This window comes from Chiloscyllium plagiosum, unplaced genomic scaffold (genome assembly GCF_037043375.1).
Source record: "Chiloscyllium plagiosum isolate Xiang-an unplaced genomic scaffold, Cpla_swu_hap1 HiC_scaffold_32, whole genome shotgun sequence".
NCBI classification, from domain to species: domain Eukaryota; kingdom Metazoa; phylum Chordata; class Chondrichthyes; order Orectolobiformes; family Hemiscylliidae; genus Chiloscyllium; species Chiloscyllium plagiosum.
In genome coordinates, this window is record NW_028270170.1 from 47,383,526 (window position 1) to 47,408,755 (window position 25,230).

General features: G+C 48.2%; 1 protein-coding gene across 1 annotated transcript in view; it reads right to left on the minus strand.

Annotated features, from left to right (window-relative positions):
• Positions 1-21,659, minus strand: part of LOC148141822 (uncharacterized) — a 28,290-nt gene extending 6,631 nt beyond the window's left edge. The window contains exons 1-2 of the mRNA XM_087977609.1: positions 21,561-21,659; positions 19,510-19,570 (exon numbers count right to left, since the gene is read on the minus strand). Of these exons, the coding sequence (XP_087833735.1) occupies positions 19,510-19,570; positions 21,561-21,659 (160 nt within the window). The remainder of the gene's footprint in view (positions 1-19,509; positions 19,571-21,560) is intronic.
• Between the last annotated feature and the right edge of the window lie 3,571 nt (positions 21,660-25,230).

The window sequence follows — 25,230 nt, forward strand, 5'->3', positions numbered from 1 at the left end:
GAGGGAGTGTTACTCTGAATCTAACCCCACACTGTCCCTGTCCAGGGAGTGTTTGATAAGTACAGTGTGGAAGGAGTGTTACTCTGTATGTAACCCCACACTGTACCTGTCCTGGGAGTGTTTGATAAGTACAGTGTGGAAGGAGTGTTACTCTGAATCTAACCCCACACTGTCCCTGTCCTGGGAGTGTTTGATAAGTACAGTGTGGAAGGAGTGTTACTCTGTATCTAACCCCACACTGTACCTGTCCCGGGAGTGTTTGATAAGTACAGTGTGGAAGGAGTGTTACTCTGTATCTAACCCCACACTGTCCCTGTCGTTGGAGTGTTTGATAAGGACAGTGTGGAGGGAGTGTTACTCTGTATCTAACCCCACACTGTCCCTGTCCTGGGAGTGTTTGATAACGACAGTGTGGAGAGAGTGTTACTCTGTAACTAACCCCACACTGTCCGTGTCCCGGGAGTGGGCGGCACGGTGGCACAGTGGTTAGCACTGCTGCCTCACAGCGCCGGAGACCTGGGTTCAATCCCCGCCTCAGGCGACTGACTGTGTGAAGTTTGCACATTCTCCCTGTATCTGCGTGGGTTTCCTCCGGGTGCTCCGGTTTCCTCCCACAGTCCAAAGATGTGCAGGGTCTGGTGAATTGGCCGTACTAAATTGCCCGTAGTGTTAGGTAAGGGGTAAATGTAGGGGTATGGGTGGGTTTTGATTCGGCGGGTCAGTGTGGACTTGTTGGGCCGAAGGGCCTGTTTCCACACTGTAATTTAATCTAATCTAATCTAAAAAAAATCTAATCACACTGTCCCTGTCCTGCGAGTTTTTGATAAGGACAGTGTGGAGCGAGTGTTACTCTGCATCTAACCCCACACTGTCCATGTCCTGGGAGTGCTTTATAAGGACAGTGTGAAGGGAGTGTTACTCTGTATCTAACCCCACACTGTCCCTGTCCTGGGAAAGTTTGATAAGGACAGTGTGGAGGGAGTGTTAATCTGTATCTAAACCCACACTGTCCGTGTCCTGGAAGTGTTTGATAATGACAGTGTGAAGGGAGTGTTACTCTGTATCTAACCCCACAATGTCCCTGTCCTGGGGCTATTTGATAAGGACAGTGTGGAGGGAGTGTTACTCTGCTTCTAACCCCACACTGTCCCTGTCCTGGGAGTGTTTGATAAGGATAGTGTGGAGGGAGTGTTACTCTGTATCTAACCCCACACTGTCCCTGTCCTGGGAGTGCTTTATAAGGACAGTGTGGAGCGAGTGTTACTCTGCATCTAACCCCACACTGTCCATGTCCTGGGAGTGCTTTATAAGGACAGTGTGAAGGGAGTGTTACTCTGTATCTGACCTCACACTGTCCCTGTCGTTGGAGTATTTGATAAGGACAGTGTGGAGGGAGTGTTACTCTGTATCTAACCCCACACTGTACCTGTTCTGGGAGTGTTTGATAAGGACAGTGTGGAGGGAGTGTTACTCTGTTACTAACCCCACACTGTCCCTGTCCTGGGAGTGTTTGATACCGACAGTGTGGAGAGAGTGTTACTCTGTATCTAACCCCACACTGTCCCAGTCCTGGGAGTGTTTGATAAGGACAGTGTGGAGAGAGTGTTACTCTGTATCTAACCCCACACTGTCCCTATCCTTGGAGTTTTTGATAAGGACAGTGTGGTGGGAGTGTTACTCTGTATCAAACCCCACACTGTAACTGACGTTGGAGATTTTGATAAAGACAGTGTGGAGGGAGTGTTACTCTGTATCTAACCCCACACTGTCCCTGTCCTGGGAAAGTTTGATAAGGACAGTGTGGAGGGAGTGTTACTCTGCATCTAACCCCACACTGTCCCTGTCCTGTGAGTGTTTGATAAGGATAGTATGGAGGGAGTGTTACTCTGTATCTAACCCCACACTGTCCCTGTCCTGGGAGTGCTTTATAAGGACAGTGTGAAGGGAGTGTTACTCAGTATCTAACCCCACATTGTCCCTGCCCTGGGAGTGTTTGATAAGGACAGTGTGGTGGGAGTGTTACTCTGTATCTAATCCCACACTGTCCCTGTCCTGGGAGTGTTTGATAACGACAGTGTGGAGGGATTGTTACTCTGTAACTAACCCCACACTGTCCTTGTCCTGGGAGTGTTTGATAACGACAGTGTGGAGGGAGTGTTACTCTGTATCTAACCACACACTGTCCCTGTCCTGGGAGTGTTTGATAAGGCAGGGTAGAGGGAGTGTTACTCTGTAGCTAACCTCACACTGTCCCTGACCTGGGAGTGCTTTATAAGGACAGTGTGAAGGGAGTGTTACTCTGTATCTAACCCCACACTGTCCCTGTTCTGGGAGTGTTTGATAAGGACAGTGTGGAGGGAGTGTTACTCTGTATCTAACCCCACACTGTCCCTGTCCTGGGAGTGTTTGATAAGGACAGTGTGGAGGGAGTGATACTCTGTATCTAACCCCACACTGTCCCTGACCTGGGAGTGTTTGATAAGGACAGTGTGGAGGGAGTGTTACTCTGTATCTAACCCCACACTGTCCCTGTCCTGTGAGTGTTTGATAAGGACAGTGTGGAGGGAGTGTTACTCTGTATCTAACCCCACACTGTCCATGTCCTGGGAGTGCTTTATAAGGACAGTGTGAAGGGAGTGTTACTCTGTATCTAACCCCACACTGTCCCTGTTCTGGGAGTATTTGATAAGGACAGTGTGGAGCGAGTGTTACTCTGTATCGAACCCCACATTGTACCTGTTCTGGGAGTGTTTGATAAGGACAGTGTGGAGGGAGTGTTACTCAGTATCTAACCCCACACTGTCCCTGTCCTAGGAGTGTTTGATAAGGACAGTGTGGAGGGAGTGTTACTCAGTATCTAACCCCACACTGTCCCTGTTCTGGGAGTGTTTGATAAGGACAGTGTGGAGGGAGTGTTACTCTGTATCTAACCCCACACTGTCCCTGTCCTGGGAGTGCTATATAAGGACAGTGTGAAGGGAGTGTTACTCTGTATCTAACCCCACACTGTCCATGTCCTGGGAGTGCTTTATAAGGACAGTGTGAAGGGAGTGTTACTCTGTATCTAACCCCACACTGTCCCTGTTCTGGGAGTGTTTGATAAGGACAGTGTGGAGGGAGGTCTTAATCTGTATCTAACCCCACACTGTCCCTGTCCTGGGAGTGTTTGATAAGGACAGTGTGGAGGGAGTGTTACTCTGTATCTAACTGCACACTGTCCCTAGCCTTGGAGATTTTGAAAAGGACAGTGTGAAGGGAGTGTTATTCTGTATCTAACCCCACACTGTCCCTGTGCTGGGAGTGTTTGATAAGGACAGTGTGGAGGGAGTGTTACTCTGTATCTAACCGCACACTGTCCCTGTCCTGGGAGTGTTTGATTTGGACAGTGTGGAGGGAGTGCTACTCCGCATATACGCCCACACTGTCCTTGTCCTGGGAGTGTTGTTAAGGACAGTGTGGAGGGAGTGTTACTCCGTATATAACCCCACATTACCCCGGCCATTGGAGTCTTTGTTAAGGACAGTGTGGAGGGAGTGTTAATCTGTATCCAACTCCACACTGTCCCTGTCCTTGGAAAGTTTGATAAGGGCAGTGTGGAAGGAGTGTTACTCTGTATCTAACCCCACACTGTCCCTGTCCTGGGAAAGTTTGATAAGGGCAGTGTGGAAGGAGTGTTACTCTGTATCTAACCCCACACTGTCCCTGTTCTGGGAGTGTTTGATTAGGATAGTGTGGAGGGAGTGTTACTCTGTATCTAACCCTACACTGTACCTGTTCTGGGAGTGTTTGATAAGTACAGTGTGGAGGGAGTGTTACTCTGTATCTAACACCACACTGTACCTGTCCTGGCAATGTTTGATAAGTACAGTGTGGAAGGAGTGTTACTCTGTATCTAACCCCTCACTGTACCTGTCCTGGGAGTGTTTGATAAGGACAGTGTGGAGGGAGTGTTACTCTGTATCTAAACCCACACTGTCCTTGTCCTGGGAGTGTTTGATAATGACACTGTGAAGGGAGTGTTACTCTGTATCTAACCCCACAATGTCCCTGTCCTGGGCCTATTTGATAATGACAGTGTGAAGGGTGTGTTACTCTGTATCTAACCCCACAATGTCCCTGTCCTGGGGCTATTTGATAAGGACAGTGTGCAGGGAGTGTAACTCTGTATCTAGCCCCACACTGTCCCAGTCGTTGGAGTGTTTGATAAGGACAGTGTGGAGGGAGTGTTACTCTGTATCTAACCCCACACTGTCCCTGTCCTGGGAGTGCTTTATAAGGACAGTGTGAAGGGAGTGTTACTCTGTGTCTAACCCCACATTGTCCCTGTCCTGGGAGTGTTTGATAAGGACAGTGTGGAGGGAGTGTTACTCTGTATCTAACCCCACATTGTACCTGTCCTGGGAGTGTTTGATAAGGACAGTGTGAAGGGAGTGTTAATCTGTATCTGAACCCACACTGTCCCTGTTCTGGGAGTGTTTGATAAGGATAGTGTGGAGCGAGTGTGACTCTGGATCTAACCCCACACTGTCCCTGTCCTGGGAGTGTTTGATAAGGACAGTGTGAAGGGAGTGTTACTCTGTATCTAGTCCCACACTGTCCCTGTTCTGGGAGTGTTTGATAAGGACAGTGTGGAGGGAGTGTTACTCTGTATCTAATCCCACACTGTCACTGTCCAGGGAGTGTTTCTCTGTATCTAACCCCACACTGTACCTGTTCTGGGAGTGTTTGATAAGGACAGTGTGGAGGGAGTGTTACTCAGTATCTAACCCCACACTGTACCTGTCCTGGGAGTGTTTGTTCAGGACAGTGTGCTGTATTTTTTTTTAGATTAGATTAGATTACAGTGTGGAAACAGGCCCTTCTGCCCAACAAGTCCACACCGACCCGCCGAAGCGCAACCCACCCATACCCCTACATTGACCCCTTACCTAACACTACGGGCAATTTAGTATGGCCAATTCACCTGGCCCTGCACATCTTTGTGACTGTGGGAGGAAACCGGAGCACCCAGAGGAAACCCACGCAGACACGGGGAGAACGTGCAAACTCCACACAGTCAGTCGCCTGAGGCGGGAATTGAACCCGGGTCTCAGGCGCTGTGAGGCAGCAGTGCTAACCACTGTGCCACCGTGCCACCCACCACAATGTGGAGATTGTGTTACACTGTATCTAACACCACAGTGTCCCTGACGTTGGAGAGTTTGATCAGGAGAGTATGGAGAAGTTGTTAATCTGTATCTAACCCCACACTGTCCCTGTCCTGGGAGTGTTTGATAAGGACAGTGAGAAGGGAGTGTTACTCTGTATCTGACCTCACACTGTCCCTGTCGTTGGAGTATTTGATTAGGACAGTGTGGAGGGAGTGTTAATCTCTATCTAACCCCACACTGTCCCTGTTCTGGGAGTGTTTGATAAGGACAGTGTGGAGGGAGTGTTACTCTGTATTTGATCCCACACTGTCCCTGTCCTGGGAGTGTTTGATAAGGATAGTGTGGAGGGAGTGTTACTCTGTATCTAACCCCACTCTGTACCTGTTCTCGGACTGTTTGATAAGGACAGTATGGAGGGAGTGTTACTCTGTATCTAACGCCACACTGTACCTGGTCTGGGAGTGTTTGACAAGGACAATGTGGAGAGTGTGTTACACTGTATCTAACACCACAGTGTCCCTGGCGTTGGAGAGTTTGATAAGGAGAGTATGGAGAAGTTGTTAATCTGTATCTAACCACACACTGTCGCTATCCTGGGAGCGTTTGATAAGGACAGTGTGGAGGGAGTGTTACTCTGTATCTAACCCCACACTGTCCCAGTCGTTGGAGTGTTTGATAAGGACAGTGTGGAGGGAGTGTTAATCTGTATCTAACCCCACACTGTCCCTGTCCTGGGAGTGTTTGATAAGGACAGTGTGGAGGGAGTGTTACTCTGTATCTAACCCCACACTGTCCCTATCCTTGGAGTTTTTGATAAGGACAGTGTGGTGGGAGTGTTACTCTGTATCAAACCCCACACTGTCCCTATCCTTGGAGTTTTTGATAAGGACAGTGTGGTGGGAGTGTTACTCTGTATCAAACCCCACACTGTCACTGACGTTGGAGATTTTGATAAAGACAGTGTGGAGAGAGTGTTAATCTGTATCTAACCCCACACTGTCCCTGTCCTGGGAAAGTTTGATAAAGATAGTGTGGAGGGAGTGTTAATCTGTATCTAACCCCATACTGTCCCTGTCCTTTGACGTGATTGATAACGACAGTGTGGAGGGAGTGTTACTCTGTATCTAACCCCACACTGTCCCTGTCCCAGGAGTGTTTGATAAGTACAGTGTGGAAGGAGTGTTACTCTGTATCTAACCCCACACCGTCCCTGTCGTTGGAGTGTTTGATAAGGACAGTGTGGAGGGAGTGTTACTCTATATCTAACCCCACACTGTCCCTGTCCCAGGAGTGTTTGATAAGTACAGGGTGGAAGGAGTGTTACTCTGTATCTAACCCCACACCGTCCCTGTCGTTGGAGTGTTTGATAAGGACAGTGTGGAGGGAGTGTTACTCTGTATCTAAACCCGCACTGTCCTTGTCCTGGGAGTGTTTGATAATGACAGTGTGAAGGGAGTGTTACTCTGTATCTAACCCCACAATGTCCCTGTCCTGGGGCTATTTGATAAGGACAGTGTGGAGGAAGTGTTACTCTGCATCTAACCCCACACTGTCCCTGTCCTGTGAGTGTTTGATAAGGATAGTGTGGAGGGAGTGTTACTCTGTATCTAACCCCACACTGTCCCTGTCCTGGGAGTGCTTTATAAGGACAGTGTGAAGGGAGTGTTACTCTGTATCTAACCCCACATTGTCCCTGCCCTGGGAGGGTTTGATAAGGACAGTGTGGAGGGAGTGTTACTCTGTATCTAGTCCCACACTGTCCCTGTCCTGGGAGTGTTTGATAAGGACAGTGTGAAGGGAGTGTTACTCTGTATCTAACCCCACACTGTCCCTGTCCTGGGAGTGTTTGATAAGGACAGTGTGGAGGGAGTGTTACTCTGTATCTAACGCCACACTGTCCCTGTCCTGGGAGTGCTTTATAAGGACAATGTGAAGGGAGTGTTACTCTGTATCTAACCCCACACTGTCCCTGTTCTGGGAGGGTTTGATAAGGACAGTGTGGAGGGAGTGTTACTCTGTATCTAGTCCCACACTGTCCCTGTCCTGGGAGTGTTTGATAAGGACAGTGTGGAGGGAGTGTTACTCTGTATCTAACCCCACACTGTCCCTGTCCTGGGAGGGTTTGATAAGGACAGTGTGGAGGGAGTGTTACTCTGTATCTAGTCCCACACTGTCCCTGTCCTGGGAGTGTTTGATAAGGACAGTGTGAAGGGAGTGTTACTCTGTATCTAACCCCACACTGTCCCTGTTCTGGGAGGGTTTGATAAGGACAGTGTGGAGGGAGTGTTACTCTGTATCTAGTCCCACACTGTCCCTGTCCTGGGAGTGTTTGATAACGACAGTGTGGAGGGATTGTTACTCTGTAACTAACCCCACACTGTCCTTGTCCTGGGAGTGTTTGATAACGACAGTGTGGAGGGAGTGTTACTCTGTATCTAACCCCACACTGTCCCTGTCCTGGGAGTGCTTTATAAGGACAGTGTGAAGGGAGTGTTACTCTGTATCGAACCCCACATTGTCCCTGCCCTGGGAGTGTTTGATAAGGACAGTGTGGAGGGAGTGTTACTCTGTATCTAACCCCACACTGTCCCTGTCCTGGGAGTGCTTTATAAGGACAGTGTGGAGGGAGTGTTACTCTGTATCTAACCCAACACTGTCCCTGTCCTGGGAGTGTTTGATAAGGACAGTGTGGAGGGAGTGTTAATCTGTATCTAACCCCACACTTTCCCTGTTCTGGGAGTGTTTGATAAGGACAGTGTGGAGGGAGTGTTACTCTGTATCTAACCCCACACTGTCCCTGTCCTGGGAGTGCTTTATAAGGACAGTGTGGAGGGAGTGTTACTCTGTATCTAACCCCACACTGTCCCTGTCCTGGGAGTGTTTGATGAGGACAGTGTGGAGGGAGTGATACTCTGTATCTAACCCCACACTGTCCCTGTCCTGGGAGTGTTTGATAAGGACAGTGTGGAGGGAGTGTTACTCTGTATCTAACCCCACACTGTCCCTGTCCTGTGAGTGTTTGATAAGGACAGTGTGGAGGGAGTGTTACTCTGTATCTAACCCCACACTGTCCCTGTCCTGTGAGTGTTTGATAAGGACAGTGTGGAGGGAGTGTTACTCTGTATCTAACCCCACACTGTCCCTGTCCTGGGAGTTTTTGATAAGGACAGTGTGGAGCGAGTGTTACTCTGTATCTAAACTCACACTGTTCCTGTCCTGGGAGTGTTCGATAAGGACAGTGTGGAGGGAGTGTTACTCTGTATCTAACCCCACACTGTCCCTGTTCTGGGAGTGTTTAATAAGGATAGTGTGGAGGGAGTGTTACTCTTTATCAAACCCCACACAGTCCCTGTCCTTTGACATGTTTGATAAGGACAGTGTGGAGGGAGTGTTACTCTGTATCTAACCCCACACTGTACCTGTTCTGGGAGTGTTTGATAAGTACAGTGTGGAGGGAGTGTTACTCTGTATCTAACCCCACACTGTCCCTGTCCCAGGAGTGTTTGATAAGTACAGTGTGGAAGGAGTGTTACTCTGTATCTAACCCCACACCGTCCCTGTCGTTGGAGTGTTTGATAAGGACAGTGTGGAGGGAGTGTTACTCTGTATCTAACCCCACACTGTCCCTGTCCTGGGAGTGCTTTATAAGGACAGTGTGAAGGGAGTGTTACTCTGTGTCTAACCCCACATTGTCCCTGTCCTGGGAGTGTTTGATAAGGACAGTGTGGAGGGAGTGTTACTCTGTATCTAACCCCACATTGTACCTGTCCTGGGAGTGTTTGATAAGGACAGTGTGAAGGGAGTGTTAATCTGTATCTGAACCCACACTGTCCCTGTTCTGGGAGTGTTTGATAAGGATAGTGTGGAGCGAGTGTGACTCTGGATCTAACCCCACACTGTCCCTGTCCTGGGAGTGTTTGATAAGGACAGTGTGAAGGGAGTGTTACTCTGTATCTAGTCCCACACTGTCCCTGTTCTGGGAGTGTTTGATAAGGACAGTGTGGAGGGAGTGTTACTCTGTATCTAATCCCACACTGTCACTGTCCAGGGAGTGTTTCTCTGTATCTAACCCCACACTGTACCTGTTCTGGGAGTGTTTGATAAGGACAGTGTGGAGGGAGTGTTACTCAGTATCTAACCCCACACTGTACCTGTCCTGGGAGTGTTTGTTCAGGACAGTGTGCTGTATTTTTTTTTAGATTAGATTAGATTACAGTGTGGAAACAGGCCCTTCTGCCCAACAAGTCCACACCGACCCGCCGAAGCGCAACCCACCCATACCCCTACATTGACCCCTTACCTAACACTACGGGCAATTTAGTATGGCCAATTCACCTGGCCCTGCACATCTTTGTGACTGTGGGAGGAAACCGGAGCACCCAGAGGAAACCCACGCAGACACGGGGAGAACGTGCAAACTCCACACAGTCAGTCGCCTGAGGCGGGAATTGAACCCGGGTCTCAGGCGCTGTGAGGCAGCAGTGCTAACCACTGTGCCACCGTGCCACCCACCACAATGTGGAGATTGTGTTACACTGTATCTAACACCACAGTGTCCCTGACGTTGGAGAGTTTGATCAGGAGAGTATGGAGAAGTTGTTAATCTGTATCTAACCCCACACTGTCCCTGTCCTGGGAGTGTTTGATAAGGACAGTGAGAAGGGAGTGTTACTCTGTATCTGACCTCACACTGTCCCTGTCGTTGGAGTATTTGATTAGGACAGTGTGGAGGGAGTGTTAATCTCTATCTAACCCCACACTGTCCCTGTTCTGGGAGTGTTTGATAAGGACAGTGTGGAGGGAGTGTTACTCTGTATTTGATCCCACACTGTCCCTGTCCTGGGAGTGTTTGATAAGGATAGTGTGGAGGGAGTGTTACTCTGTATCTAACCCCACTCTGTACCTGTTCTCGGACTGTTTGATAAGGACAGTATGGAGGGAGTGTTACTCTGTATCTAACGCCACACTGTACCTGGTCTGGGAGTGTTTGACAAGGACAATGTGGAGAGTGTGTTACACTGTATCTAACACCACAGTGTCCCTGGCGTTGGAGAGTTTGATAAGGAGAGTATGGAGAAGTTGTTAATCTGTATCTAACCACACACTGTCGCTATCCTGGGAGCGTTTGATAAGGACAGTGAGAAGGGAGTGTTACTCTGTATCTAACCCCACACTGTCCCAGTCGTTGGAGTGTTTGATAAGGACAGTGTGGAGGGAGTGTTAATCTGTATCTAACCCCACACTGTCCCTGTCCTGGGAGTGTTTGATAAGGACAGTGTGGAGGGAGTGTTACTCTGTATCTAACCCCACACTGTCCCTATCCTTGGAGTTTTTGATAAGGACAGTGTGGTGGGAGTGTTACTCTGTATCAAACCCCACACTGTCCCTATCCTTGGAGTTTTTGATAAGGACAGTGTGGTGGGAGTGTTACTCTGTATCAAACCCCACACTGTCACTGACGTTGGAGATTTTGATAAAGACAGTGTGGAGAGAGTGTTAATCTGTATCTAACCCCACACTGTCCCTGTCCTGGGAAAGTTTGATAAAGATAGTGTGGAGGGAGTGTTAATCTGTATCTAACCCCATACTGTCCCTGTCCTTTGACGTGATTGATAACGACAGTGTGGAGGGAGTGTTACTCTGTATCTAACCCCACACTGTCCCTGTCCCAGGAGTGTTTGATAAGTACAGTGTGGAAGGAGTGTTACTCTGTATCTAACCCCACACCGTCCCTGTCGTTGGAGTGTTTGATAAGGACAGTGTGGAGGGAGTGTTACTCTATATCTAACCCCACACTGTCCCTGTCCCAGGAGTGTTTGATAAGTACAGGGTGGAAGGAGTGTTACTCTGTATCTAACCCCACACCGTCCCTGTCGTTGGAGTGTTTGATAAGGACAGTGTGGAGGGAGTGTTACTCTGTATCTAAACCCGCACTGTCCTTGTCCTGGGAGTGTTTGATAATGACAGTGTGAAGGGAGTGTTACTCTGTATCTAACCCCACAATGTCCCTGTCCTGGGGCTATTTGATAAGGACAGTGTGGAGGAAGTGTTACTCTGCATCTAACCCCACACTGTCCCTGTCCTGTGAGTGTTTGATAAGGATAGTGTGGAGGGAGTGTTACTCTGTATCTAACCCCACACTGTCCCTGTCCTGGGAGTGCTTTATAAGGACAGTGTGAAGGGAGTGTTACTCTGTATCTAACCCCACATTGTCCCTGCCCTGGGAGGGTTTGATAAGGACAGTGTGGAGGGAGTGTTACTCTGTATCTAGTCCCACACTGTCCCTGTCCTGGGAGTGTTTGATAAGGACAGTGTGAAGGGAGTGTTACTCTGTATCTAACCCCACACTGTCCCTGTCCTGGGAGTGTTTGATAAGGACAGTGTGGAGGGAGTGTTACTCTGTATCTAACGCCACACTGTCCCTGTCCTGGGAGTGCTTTATAAGGACAATGTGAAGGGAGTGTTACTCTGTATCTAACCCCACACTGTCCCTGTTCTGGGAGGGTTTGATAAGGACAGTGTGGAGGGAGTGTTACTCTGTATCTAGTCCCACACTGTCCCTGTCCTGGGAGTGTTTGATAAGGACAGTGTGGAGGGAGTGTTACTCTGTATCTAACCCCACACTGTCCCTGTCCTGGGAGGGTTTGATAAGGACAGTGTGGAGGGAGTGTTACTCTGTATCTAGTCCCACACTGTCCCTGTCCTGGGAGTGTTTGATAAGGACAGTGTGAAGGGAGTGTTACTCTGTATCTAACCCCACACTGTCCCTGTTCTGGGAGGGTTTGATAAGGACAGTGTGGAGGGAGTGTTACTCTGTATCTAGTCCCACACTGTCCCTGTCCTGGGAGTGTTTGATAACGACAGTGTGGAGGGATTGTTACTCTGTAACTAACCCCACACTGTCCTTGTCCTGGGAGTGTTTGATAACGACAGTGTGGAGGGAGTGTTACTCTGTATCTAACCCCACACTGTCCCTGTCCTGGGAGTGCTTTATAAGGACAGTGTGAAGGGAGTGTTACTCTGTATCGAACCCCACATTGTCCCTGCCCTGGGAGTGTTTGATAAGGACAGTGTGGAGGGAGTGTTACTCTGTATCTAACCCCACACTGTCCCTGTCCTGGGAGTGCTTTATAAGGACAGTGTGGAGGGAGTGTTACTCTGTATCTAACCCAACACTGTCCCTGTCCTGGGAGTGTTTGATAAGGACAGTGTGGAGGGAGTGTTAATCTGTATCTAACCCCACACTTTCCCTGTTCTGGGAGTGTTTGATAAGGACAGTGTGGAGGGAGTGTTACTCTGTATCTAACCCCACACTGTCCCTGTCCTGGGAGTGCTTTATAAGGACAGTGTGGAGGGAGTGTTACTCTGTATCTAACCACACACTGTCCCTGTCCTGGGAGTGTTTGATGAGGACAGTGTGGAGGGAGTGATACTCTGTATCTAACCCCACACTGTCCCTGTCCTGGGAGTGTTTGATAAGGACAGTGTGGAGGGAGTGTTACTCTGTATCTAACCCCACACTGTCCCTGTCCTGTGAGTGTTTGATAAGGACAGTGTGGAGGGAGTGTTACTCTGTATCTAACCCCACACTGTCCATGTCCTGGGAGTGCTTGATAAGGACAGTGTGAAGGGAGTGTTACTCTATATCTAACCCCACACTGTCCCTGTTCTGGGAGTGTTTGATAAGGACAGTGTGGAGCGAGTGTTACTCTGTATCGAACCCCACATTGTACCTGTTCTGGGAGTGTTTGATAAGGACAGTGTGGAGGGAGTGTTACTCTGTATCTAACCCCACACTGTCCCAGTCCCAGGAGTGTTTGATAAGTACAGTGTGGAAGGAGTGTTACTCTGTATCTAACCCCACACCGTCCCTGTCGTTGGAGTGTTTGATAACGACAGTGTGGAGAGAGTGTTACTCTGTATCTAACCCCACACTGTCCCTGTCCTGGGAGTTTTTGATAAGGACAGTGTGGAGCGAGTGTTACTCTGTATCTAAACTCACACTGTTCCTGTCCTGGGAGTGTTCGATAAGGACAGTGTGGAGGGAGTGTTACTCTGTATCTAACCCCACACTGTCCCTGTTCTGGGAGTGTTTAATAAGGATAGTGTGGAGGGAGTGTTACTCTTTATCAAACCCCACACAGTCCCTGTCCTTTGACATGTTTGATAAGGACAGTGTGGAGGGAGTGTTACTCTGTATCTAACCCCACACTGTACCTGTTCTGGGAGTGTTTGATAAGTACAGTGTGGAGGGAGTGTTACTCTGTATCTAACCCCACACTGTCCCTGTCCCAGGAGTGTTTGATAAGTACAGTGTGGAAGGAGTGTTACTCTGTATCTAACCCCACACCGTCCCTGTCGTTGGAGTGTTTGATAAGGACAGTGTGGAGGGAGTGTTACTCTGTATCTAAACCCGCACTGTCCTTGTCCTGGGAGTGTTTGATAATGACAGTGTGAAGGGAGTGTTACTCTGTATCTAACCCCACAATGTCCCTGTCCTGGGGCTATTTGATAAGGACAGTGTGGAGGGAGTGTTACTCTGCATCTAACCCCACACTGTCCCTGTCCTGTGAGTGTTTGATAAGGATAGTGTGGAGGGAGTGTTACTCTGTATCTAACCCCACACTGTCCCTGTCCTGGGAGTGCTTTATAAGGACAGTGTGAAGGGAGTGTTACTCTGTATCTAACCCCACATTGTCCCTGCCCTGGGAGGGTTTGATAAGGACAGTGTGGAGGGAGTGTTACTCTGTATCTAGTCCCACACTGTCCCTGTCCTGGGAGTGTTTGATAAGGACAGTGTGGAGGGAGTGTTACTCTGTATCTAACCCCACACTGTCCCTGTCCTGGGAGTGTTTGATAAGGACAGTGTGGAGGGAGTGTTACTCTGTATCTAACGCCACACTGTCCCTGTCCTGGGAGTGCTTTATAAGGACAATGTGAAGGGAGTGTTACTCTGTATCTAACCCCACACTGTCCCTGTTCTGGGAGGGTTTGATAAGGACAGTGTGGAGGGAGTGTTACTCTGTATCTAGTCCCACACTGTCCCTGTCCTGGGAGTGTTTGATAAGGACAGTGTGGAGGGAGTGTTACTCTGTATCTAACCCCACACTGTCCCTGTCCTGGGAGTGTTTGATAAGGACAGTGTGGAGGGAGTGTTACTCTGTATCTAGTCCCACACTGTCCCTGTCCTGGGAGTGTTTGATAAGGACAGTGTGAAGGGAGTGTTACTCTGTATCTAACCCCACACTGTCCCTGTTCTGGGAGGGTTTGATAAGGACAGTGTGGAGGGAGTGTTACTCTGTATCTAGTCCCACACTGTCCCTGTCCTGGGAGTGTTTGATAACGACAGTGTGGAGGGATTGTTACTCTGTAACTAACCCCACACTGTCCTTGTCCTGGGAGTGTTTGATAACGACAGTGTGGAGGGAGTGTTACTCTGTATCTAACCCCACACTGTCCCTGTTCTGGGAGTGCTTTATAAGGACAGTGTGGAGGGAGTGTTAATCTGTATCTAACCCCACACTGTCCCTGTTCTGGGAGTGTTTGATAAGGACAGTGTGGAGGGAGTGTTACTCTGTATCTAACCCCACACTGTCCCTGTCCTGTGAGTGTTTGATAAGGACAGTGTGGAGGGAGTGTTACTCTGTATCTAACCCCACACTGTCCATGTCCTGGGAGTGCTTTATAAGGACAATGTGAAGGGAGTGTTACTCTGTATCTAACCCCACACTGTCCCTGTTCTGGGAGTGTTTGATAAGGACAGTGTGGAGCGAGTGTTACTCTGTATCGAACCCCACATTGTACCTGTTCTGGGAGTGTTTGATAAGGACAGTGTGGAGGGAGTGTTACTCTGTATCTAACCCCACACTGTCCCTGTCCCAGGAGTGTTTGATAAGTACAGTGTGGAAGGAGTGTTACTCTGTATCTAACCCCACACCGTCCCTGTCGTTGGAGTGTTTGATAAGGACAGTGTGGAGGGAGTGTTACTCTGTATCTAACCCCACACTGTCCCTGTCCTGGGAGTGTTTGATAACGACAGTGTGGAGAGAGTGTTACTCTGTATCTAACCCCACACTGTCCCTGTCCTGGGAGTTTTTGATAAGGACAGTGTGGAGCGAGTGTTACTCTGTATCTAAACTCACACTGTTCCTGTCCTGGGAGTGTTCGATAAGGACAGTGTGGAGGGAGTGTTACTCTGTATCTAACCCCACACTGTCCCTGTTCTGGGAGTGTTTGATAAGGATAGTGTGGAGGGAGTGTTACTCTTTATCAAACCCCACACAGTCCCTGTCCTTTGACATGTTTGATAAGGACAGTGTGGAGGGAGTGTTACTCTGTATCTAACCCCACACTGTACCTGTTCTGGGAGTGTTTGATAAGTACAGTGTGGAGGGAGTGTTACTCTGTATCTAACCCCACACTGTACCTGTCCTGGGAAAGTTTGATAAGGACAGTGTGGAGGGAGTGTTCCTCTGTATCTAAACCCACACTGTCCTTGTCTTGGGAGTGTTTGATAATGACAGTGTGAAGGGAGTGTTACTCTGTATCTAACCCCACAATGTGCCTGTCCTGGGGCTATTTGATAAGGACAGTGTGGAGGGAGTGTTAATCTGTATCTAACCCCACACTGTCCCTGTCCTGGGAGTGTTTGATAAAGACAGTGTGGAGGGAGTGTTACTCTGTATCTAGTCCCACACTGTCCCTGTCCTGGGAGTGTTTGATAAGGACAGTGTGAAGGGCGTGTTACTCTGTATCTAACCCCACACTGTCCCTGTTCTGGGAGTGTTTGATAAGGACAGTGTGGAGGGAGTGTTACTCTGTATCTAACCCCACACTGTCACTGTCCATGGAGTGTTTGATAAGGACATTGTGGAGGAAGTGTTACTCTGTATCTAACCCCACATTGTACCTGTCCTGGGAGTTTTTGATAAGGACAGTGTGGTGGGAGTATTACTCTGTATCAAACCCCACACTGTCACTGACGTTGGAGATTTTGATAAAGACAGTGTGGAGAGAGTGTTAATCTGTATCTAACCCCACACTGTCCCTGTCCTGGGAGTGTTTGATAAGGACAGTGTGGAGGGAGTGTTAATCTGTATCTAACCCCACACTGTCCCTGTCCTGGGAGTGTTTGATAAAGACAGTGTGGAGGGGGTGTTACTCTGTATCTAACCCCACACTGTCCCTGTTCTGGGAGGATTTGATAAGGACAGTGTGGAGAGAGTGTTACTCTATAACTAACCCCACACTGTCCCTGTCCTGGGAGTGTTTGATAAGGACAGTGTGAAGGGAGTGTTACTCTGTATCTAACCCCACACTGTCCCTGTTCTGGGAGGGTTTGATAAGGACAGTGTGGAGAGAGTGTTACTCTATAACTAACCCCACACTGTCCCTGTCCTGGGAGTGTTTGATAACGACAGTGTGGAGAGAGTGTTACTCTGTAACTAACCCCACACTGTCCCTGTCCTGGGAGTGGGTGGCACGGTGGCACATTGGTTAGCACTGCTGTCTCACAGCGCCTGAGACCTGGGTTCAATCCCCGCCTCAGGCGACTGACTGTGTGAAGTTTGCACATTCTCCCTGTATCTGCGTGGGTTTCCTCCGGGTGCTCCGGTTTCCTCCCACAGTCCAAAGATGTGCAGGGTCAGGTGAATTGGCCGTACTAAATTGCCCGTAGTATTAAGTCAGGGGTAAATGTAGGGGTATGGGTGGGTTTTGATTCGGCGGGTCGGTGTGGACTTGTTGGGCCGAAGGGCCTGTTTCCACACTGTAATGTAATCTAATCTAATCTAAAAAAAATCTAATCACACTGTCCCTGTCCTGCGAGTTTTTGATAAGGACAGTGTGGAGCAAGTGTTACTCTGTATCTAACCCCACACTGTTCCTGTCCTGGGAGTGTTTGATAAGGACAGTGTGGAGCGAGTGTTACTCTGTATCTAAACTCACACTGTCCCTGTCCTGGGAGTGTTTGATAAGGACAGTGTGGAGGGAGTGTTACTCTGTATCTAATCCCACACTGTCCCTGTTCTGGAAGTGTTTGATAAGGACAGTGTGGAGGGAGTGTTACTCTGTATCTAATCCCACACTTACTCTGTAAGTAACCCCATGCTATTCCTGACCTGGGAGTGTTTGATGGCGACAGTGTGGAGCGAGCTCTAATTTCAATTTAAATGAGTAGTGTTAGCTTTAATTTGTCTGTAACCCTATATTGTATCTGTCCTAGGAAGAAAATGTAGTGTGGGCTTTACTCTGTATCCAACAGGTGTTTGACCTCAACTACCTGAGTGCTCTAGCTGATCTGTTCTACTACAGTATTTACTGCGTCCTATACCATGGTAACCAGCCCTCACCTGGGCCTCAGCTACAAGAATAACTGCATCTAATTAGATTTAGATCACATCTATATTTTATAAATCAGTATATGTATGTTATAGAGTCAGAGAATATTAAAGCTCATGGTCTGATCAGCTCACGCTGACCATGTTCCCTAACTAAACTAGCCCCAGCTGCCTGTGCTTGGCCCCTATCCCTTGAAACATTTCTTATTCATGTTCTTACCTGCATTGACCACTTACTCTGGAAGTTCATTCCACACATGGACCACTCTGCGTAAAAAAAAAATTGCCCCATATACCTTTTTAAAATCTTTCTCCTCTCAGATTAAAAATATGCCTCCTAGTGTTGAAATCGCCCACCCTAGGGATGCAGTTAATAAATTATACATGTTTGTATGTGTACACAGTTTATGGGATCTTCAGGTTTGTAGAGGAAGCCAAGACTGGGGTGATGTGCTAAACCTATATAACTCCGATTGGAGCCTCAGGTGGAGCTTTGTCTCCAAGCCTGGATCAAATGAAGCACTTGAATGCTTTTGGACAGAGATTATGGCAATGTGGGATTACAGTTACATGGATAACCTCGAGAAAGGTTGTTCTATTTAGAGGAGAGAAGACACAAAGGAGATTTATTGGATGTGTTGAAAGTGCTGGAGAATTTTGGCGCAGTTAAGAAAAACTGTTTCTGATTGCTGATATTTTGATAATGAGAAGCATAAACTAATAAAACAGCATGAGGAAAACCATTTTCACCCAGTCAGTGATTAGACTTTACTGTCTGATAGAATGCTGGAAATAGGTTCTAATAGTAGAATTCAGATCAAATTAGATGATGCCTTAAAGGAGAGAAGAAGGGTAAAAGAACAATGGAGTGGGATTAACAAATTGGATTTTGAAAGGGTCAGTTCACAGGCACTGGATTGAATGGCCTTCTATATCATTTATTTAGAATCCATTCTATTCTAAAATTCAATGTCTGATTTATTATGTTTCAAAGACACATTGAATTCATTGACCATTTCTACTGCAGAAATAACTTTGAAGTAGTCATACTTTTAAATGTTCAGTTTTTTTTAAAAGCAGACAGTTTTTAAAAGTTGGAAAAAAGGACCTGGACAAAACTTGGTCATTGATATTTGAGATTTAATTTATTTATTGTCACGCGTATCTTTTGACAAAATGTGTGAAAGGTGTTGTATAGTGTCCTCACTCTTCAGCGCCATCTTAAAACACAGAAAAGTAACCAAAACATGGAATTCAAAGTTTGGGAGAAGATTTGTAGCTCGGGTGCTCGTTGTTGTGGTTCTGTTCGCCGAGCTGGGAATTTGTGTTGCAGACGTTTCGTCCCCTGTCCAGGTGACATCCTCAGTGCTTGGGAGCCTCCTGTGAAGCACTTCTGTGATCTTTCCTCCAGCATTTATAGTGGTTTGTCTTTGCCGCTTCCGGTTGTCAGTTCCAGCTGTCCGCTGTAGTGGTTGGTATATTGGGTCCACTCACCCACAGATTCAATCAATAAGCACATCGACCTGGACCCAATATACCAGCCACTACAGCGGACAGCTGGAACTGACAACCGGAAGCGGCAGAGACAAACCACTATAAATGCTGGAGGAAAGATCACAGAAGCGCTTCACAGGAGGCTCCCAAGCACTGAGGATGTCACCTAGACAGGGGACGAAACGTCTGCAACACAAATTCCCAGCTCGGCGAACAGAACCACAACAAAAACATGGAATATAAAGGCAGAAAAGTGAAGAGATTATGAACAAGTGTTCACCTTGACAGTCCTTCCTGTTGTGTGCTCCGTCATGGGCCATGGGGCTAGTGGCCAGGAACGATTCTCCTTCACTGTGTTGCCCAGGGGAGGCAAGCTGGCCACTCTTCAGTGCCATCCCCTCCACTGACCCCCTCGTCACTGAGTCCTCGATGGACCTCGCCAATGCAGATGCCACCAATGCCACCGGCTACTGCACCGTCCCAAACTCACCCCCACCACCATCACCGTGAGTCCACTCAGGGCCCACCTCGCCAACGCAGCCGCTGCTGGCACTGCCGGATCTCGTACCAGACTCCAACCCGCCATCCCTGTGAAATTTGTGCCAGATGCAGATACCGTCGGGGACACCAGGCTGGCCTCCGCTGTAGCTACCATGAGCCAGCCCTGAAACTGCCTCCACAATGCAGAAGCTGCCAGGAACCCAAACCCACCTCCAACACCATCATCACTGACCCGTGCCACTGGTCCTACTCACCATCACCGCGACTGAGCTCTTCACCCAGAGGTAAGTAAAAGAAAACAGAATAAAAACTGAGAGAGAAATAAAAAAGAAATGAAAAGAAAAGCAGAAGAAATGGACAAACACTGGACTCAGAGGCCGATTCCATTGCCATCTTAGACATAACACCATAACACCATAAGGTATAGGAGCAGAAGTTAGGCCATTCAGCCCATCGAGCCTGCTCCACCATTCAATCAGGGCTGATAAGTTTCTCAACCCCATTCTCCCACTTTCTCCCCATAACTCTTTATCCCTTTGACAATCAAGAACCTATCTACTATCTCAGCCTTAAATCTATTCAATGACCAGTCCTCCACAGCTTCCTGTGACAGTGAGTTTCATAGTTTCCCCACTCTCTGGCTGAAGAAGTTTCTCCTTATCTCCATTCTAAAAGATCTTCCTTTTACTTGAAGGTTGTGCCTTCGGGCCCTAGTTTCTCCCACCAATGGAAACAGCTTCCCAACATCCACTCTGTCCAGGCCATTCAGTAATCTGTAAGCTTCTATTAGATCACCCCCTTCCCCCATCCTTCTAAACTCCATTGAATATGGACCCATAGTCCTCAAACGTTTTACAAATGTTAAGCTTTTTATTTTCTGGATTGTCCGGGTGGTAATGTTATTTTCCTAAAAGCTATGACTAAAGGTCATGTATCAGTAAGCAGTAAACTTCAAGGCAGCAAAAGTGAGGACTGCAGATGCTGGAAACCGGAGTCTAGATCAGATTGGTGCTGGAAAAGCACAGCAGGTCAGGCAGCATCCGAGGAGCAGGAAAATCAACGTTTCGGGCAAAAGCTCTTCATCAGGAATAGAGGCAGGGACCCTCCAGGGTGGAGAGATAAATGAGAGGAAGGTTGGGGGGAGGGGGAGCTGAGGAGAAGGTAGCCAAGAGTACAATAGGTGAATGGGGGTGGGGATGGAGGTGATAGGTCAGAGGGGAGGGTGGAATGGATAGGTGGGAAGGGGGATTGGCAGGTAGGACAGGTCATGAGGACAGTGCTGAGCTGGAAGGTTGGAACTGGGGTGAGGTGGGGGAAGGGGAAATGAGGAAACTGGTGAAGTCACTGATGCCCTGTGGTTGAAGGGCGGAAGATGAGGCGTTCTTCCTCTAGGCGTTGGGTGGTGAGGGAGTGACGGTGGAGGTGGTGCAGGACCTGCATGTCCTCGGCAGAGTGGGAGGGGGTCGTTGAAATGTTGGGCCACAGGGCGGTGTGGCTGATTGGTGCGGGTGTCCCGGAGATGTTTCTTAAACCGCTCTGCGACGAGGTGTCCAGTCTCCCCAATGTAGAGGAGACCAGATCGGGAGCAACGGATACAATAAATGACATTGGTGGATGTGCAGTAAACTTCAACTGTGCCTGTGGTTCGGAGATGCACTGACTTCTGTTCACTCCTGATAGTGTGTACCTCAATTAACATCAACAGAGACCAGGTCAGGCTTTTACATCCGACATGATCTACAGACTCAGTCACACTGAAGTCACAAAGCTGCAAAGATAAGAACTGACAAGGTCAGCAGGAGACTAGCTCGGAGTAGAAACGGGGATTATATGACATTGGAAATGACTGAGGGTCAGCCATCTCTTATACATCTCTCTTCATTTTCAATGGAAAGGGACAATGCTGGAATACAGCCTTACTTGTCAGCTTTGTTTCTGATCCCAATGTGGAGACGCCGGTGTTGGACTGGGGCAGACTAAGTTAAAAATCACACAACACCAGGTCATAGTTCAACAGATTTATTTGGAAGCACTAGCTTTTGGAGCGCTGCTCCTTCATCATCTGTTGGACAATTACCTGGTGTTGTGTGATTTTTAACTTGGTTTCTCCTCCAATGATGCCATCATTGTTTGACTGGCGCTTGCCCATCAGGGCAGAGATCATTGTTGGCGTCATTCTGGAGGAGTGGGTAATGTGATTCTTTGGATTTTAGTTTATTTCAGGTCTTCAAACTTTTACTCCCTTGGTTATAGGGTCATAGATGCCTGCAGCACAATAAAGGACATTTTGACCCATCCAACCCACACCAGCCAAACACAATCTCCTAACTATTCTAATCCCATATTCCAGCACTTCATCCATAGCCGTATGTGCCTTGGCAGTGCAAGTGCACATCGAATTCCTTCTTCAATGTGACGAGGATTCCTGCTTCTCTCACCCTTACAGGCAGGGAGTTCTGGATTCCCACCACCCTCTGGTGAAAAAATGTTTCCTCACATCTGCTTTAAATTTTCAACCTCTTCCCTTCAATGCAGGCCCTGGTAGTTGATCCCTCACTGATTTACCAAGGGGAAACATTTCTTCCTGTCCACCCTATCTTTGCCACTCATCATTTTATACATCTCAGTCATGTCCTCTCTCAGGAAATGACATCACCACAGGAAATGACATCACCAACCCAAGGAAACTTGAACACATAAATAAAAAGCAGGCCATACCTTCATCCTGAGGCTCACTGATGATGTTACCTAGTATGGTGACGAAACATCAGAAAACGAACCTTGCAGCTCAGCAAGCAAACCTACATCCACTTTCAGTGACAACTATAACCTGAGCTTTAAATGAGGAGGGAGGGGGTCTGCAACACTGTGACAGTGGCAGTGAAAGTCACCACAGATTGGGTGTACCCATCACCTGGAGCTTCTTGGTTGACTGAGTCCTTTTTACAAACTATAGGTTTGAAAAGACAGTCTTACAGTTGTGACAGGATTATTGCGCTGATAATCAAACCCTATTACTCCTCCAATCAGACTAGGTATTGATTTAATTACCAAAATGGTCACTGTCAAAATAAGCGAAATGTCCATCAGCTTTCTTTAATGAAGTCAATCATTTATTTGTAATGAACAAAATTTATTCTCAGAGTCAGTGGCAACTCTGATTAACTGTGTCCTGAAACTATATCCTGTTAATCAGACAAACACACACAGAACCTCATACCACACAAGACAAGCCCCTGTAACCCTGATTCTTTAAATACAAAAGGACAACTCCTCTCAGCCCAAGGGTTTGTAAACAATGGCTAAAATTCGATGACTTCACACATCCACTGAATTTCCCGTCAATGAAGCTGAATTGTGGACTGTTGCAGATTGATGATAAATGCCAAGTCTGATTCCAGTGAACCTGGAAAAAACAATGGATCAAATTGGATTGGTCCTTCAATAAATTGATGTGGGTAAGATGTTATCACATAATTCTGGAGCAGGTAGGACTAAGCCCAAACCTCCTGGCTCAGTGGGAAGGGTCACTACTGTTGTGGGAAAATCACCAGAGTCAGAGTCAGAGTCAGAATCGGGATTCACTGACAGAGTTTATAGTACAAAGAAGCTGGAGCTCCGGGAAGAGAGAGAGAGCGAGAGAGAGAGAGAGTGAGAGAGACACGTCCGGCAGCACAGCTGTTAGATGCGAGTTTTCTCTCCCCCTCGGAGCACATAGAGTCATAGTCATAGTACAGCATGGAAACAGACCCTTCGGTCCAACCCGTCCATGCCAACCAGATATCCCAAACCAATCTAGTCCCACCCGCCAGCACCCGGCCCATATCCCTCCAAACCCTTCCTATTCATACACCCATCCTTTTAAATGTTGCAATTGTACCAGCCTCCACCACTTCCTCTGGCAGCTCATTCCATACACGTACCACCCTCTGCGTGAAAAAGTCGCCCCTTAGGTCTCTTTTATATCCTTCCCCTCTCACCCTAAACCTATGCCCTCTAGTTCTGGACTCCCTCACCCCAGGGAAAAGACTTTGCCCCTCATGATTTTGTAAATCTCTATAAGGTCACCTCTCAACCTCCGCCGCTCCAGGGAAAACAGCCCCAGCCTGTTCAGCCTCTCCCTGTAGCTCAGATCCACACGCATGTCACGATAGTTTATATATTTTATTGTATAATGGTCCAGATATTGGGTCTTTGTTTGTGCAGCATGGTTTGTTCACAGAAAACATTACAGTTTCAGCAGCTACGCAGAAGTCCACTACTGCAGCAATTGGTCGTGATCATTCCTCCTGAGAAGGAAGATCGTTTTCCATTAGTGCAAATATAAAATATTAACACCTTTATACAAGCAGTCTCAGGTAGTTAACATTTCTATTGAAGGTGGTGGCTGGTCTCAGAGACTTCGGCAGGCAGTAGATGTTACTGATGTGTATTCATTCCCCCACCCAATTTAAACTAATCATCTATGTTCTGTGTCTATTGCGCTGGTATCCTGTTGGCCTCAGACATTATCTGTATATGCTTCATTGTACTTTTCCATGTAACAGCTCAGTGGCCATCTGGTGTGCTAAGTGACCAACTTATGGTTCAGCGGCTATCTTGTGTCTGTGTGCCCTGTGTCAACTCCCACTTCACTCCCCCCTTTGTGGTCAAGGAGGTGACTTCAGAGATCTCCCGCAGACCACATATAGAGGTAGGCCTTTTCTAAGGTCTCCCCATCCCGAAGGGTGTGAAGGAGTGCGAGTTGCGCTGGGGGCTCTTCTGTGGTGACACTCGCTCCTGGCACAGCCTCCGTCAGTAGCACCTTACAGCAGCGCTTTAAACACCCAAGGCCTAGGCAGAATACCAGTATGAGTGAAACAAGGAGAACATCCTGTGTGCCAAATAGGGTCCCCAGGATTTGCCTATCAGCCATTCTAGATTAGAGTAGTGCTGGAAAAGCACAGCAGGTCAGGCAGCATCCAAGGAGCAGGAAAATCGACGTTTCAGGCAAAAGCCCTTCATCAGGAATGGAGGCAGGGAGCCTCCAGGGTGGAGAGATAAATTGGGGGGGGGGTGGGGCTAGGGAGAAGATAGCAAAGAGTACAATAGGTGAATGAGGGTGGGAGTGGGGATGAAGGTGATAGGTCGGAGAGGAGGGTGGAGTGGATAGGTGGGAAGGGAGATTGACAGATGGAACAGGTCATGAGGATGGTACTAAGCAGGAAATTTGGAACTGGAGTAAGGTGGGGGGAGGGGAAATGAGGAAACTGGTGAAGTCCACATTGTTGAAGTGTCCCGAGGCAGAAGATGAGGGGTTCTTCCTCCAGGCGTCGGGTGGTGAGGGAGTGACGGTGGAGGAGGCCCAGGACCTCGGCAGAGTGGGAGGGGGGGTTGAAATATTGGGCCACGGGGCGGTGTGGTTGATTGGTGCGGGTGTCCCAGAGATGTTCCCTGAAGCGCTCTGCTAGGAGGCGCCCAGTCTCCCCAATGTAGAGGAGACCACATCGGGAGCAACGGATACAATAAATGACATTGGTGGATGTGCAGGAAAAACTTTGATGGATGTGGAAGGCTCCTTTAGGGCCTTGGATAGAGGTGAGGGAGGAGGTGTGGGCACAGGTTTTGCAATTTCTGCAGTGGCAGGTGAAGGTGCCAGGATGGGAGGGTGGGTTGTTTGGGGGCGTGGACCTGACCAGGTAGTCACGGAGGGAACGGTCTTTGTGGAAGGCGGAAAGGGGTGGGGAGGGAAATATATCCCTGGTGGT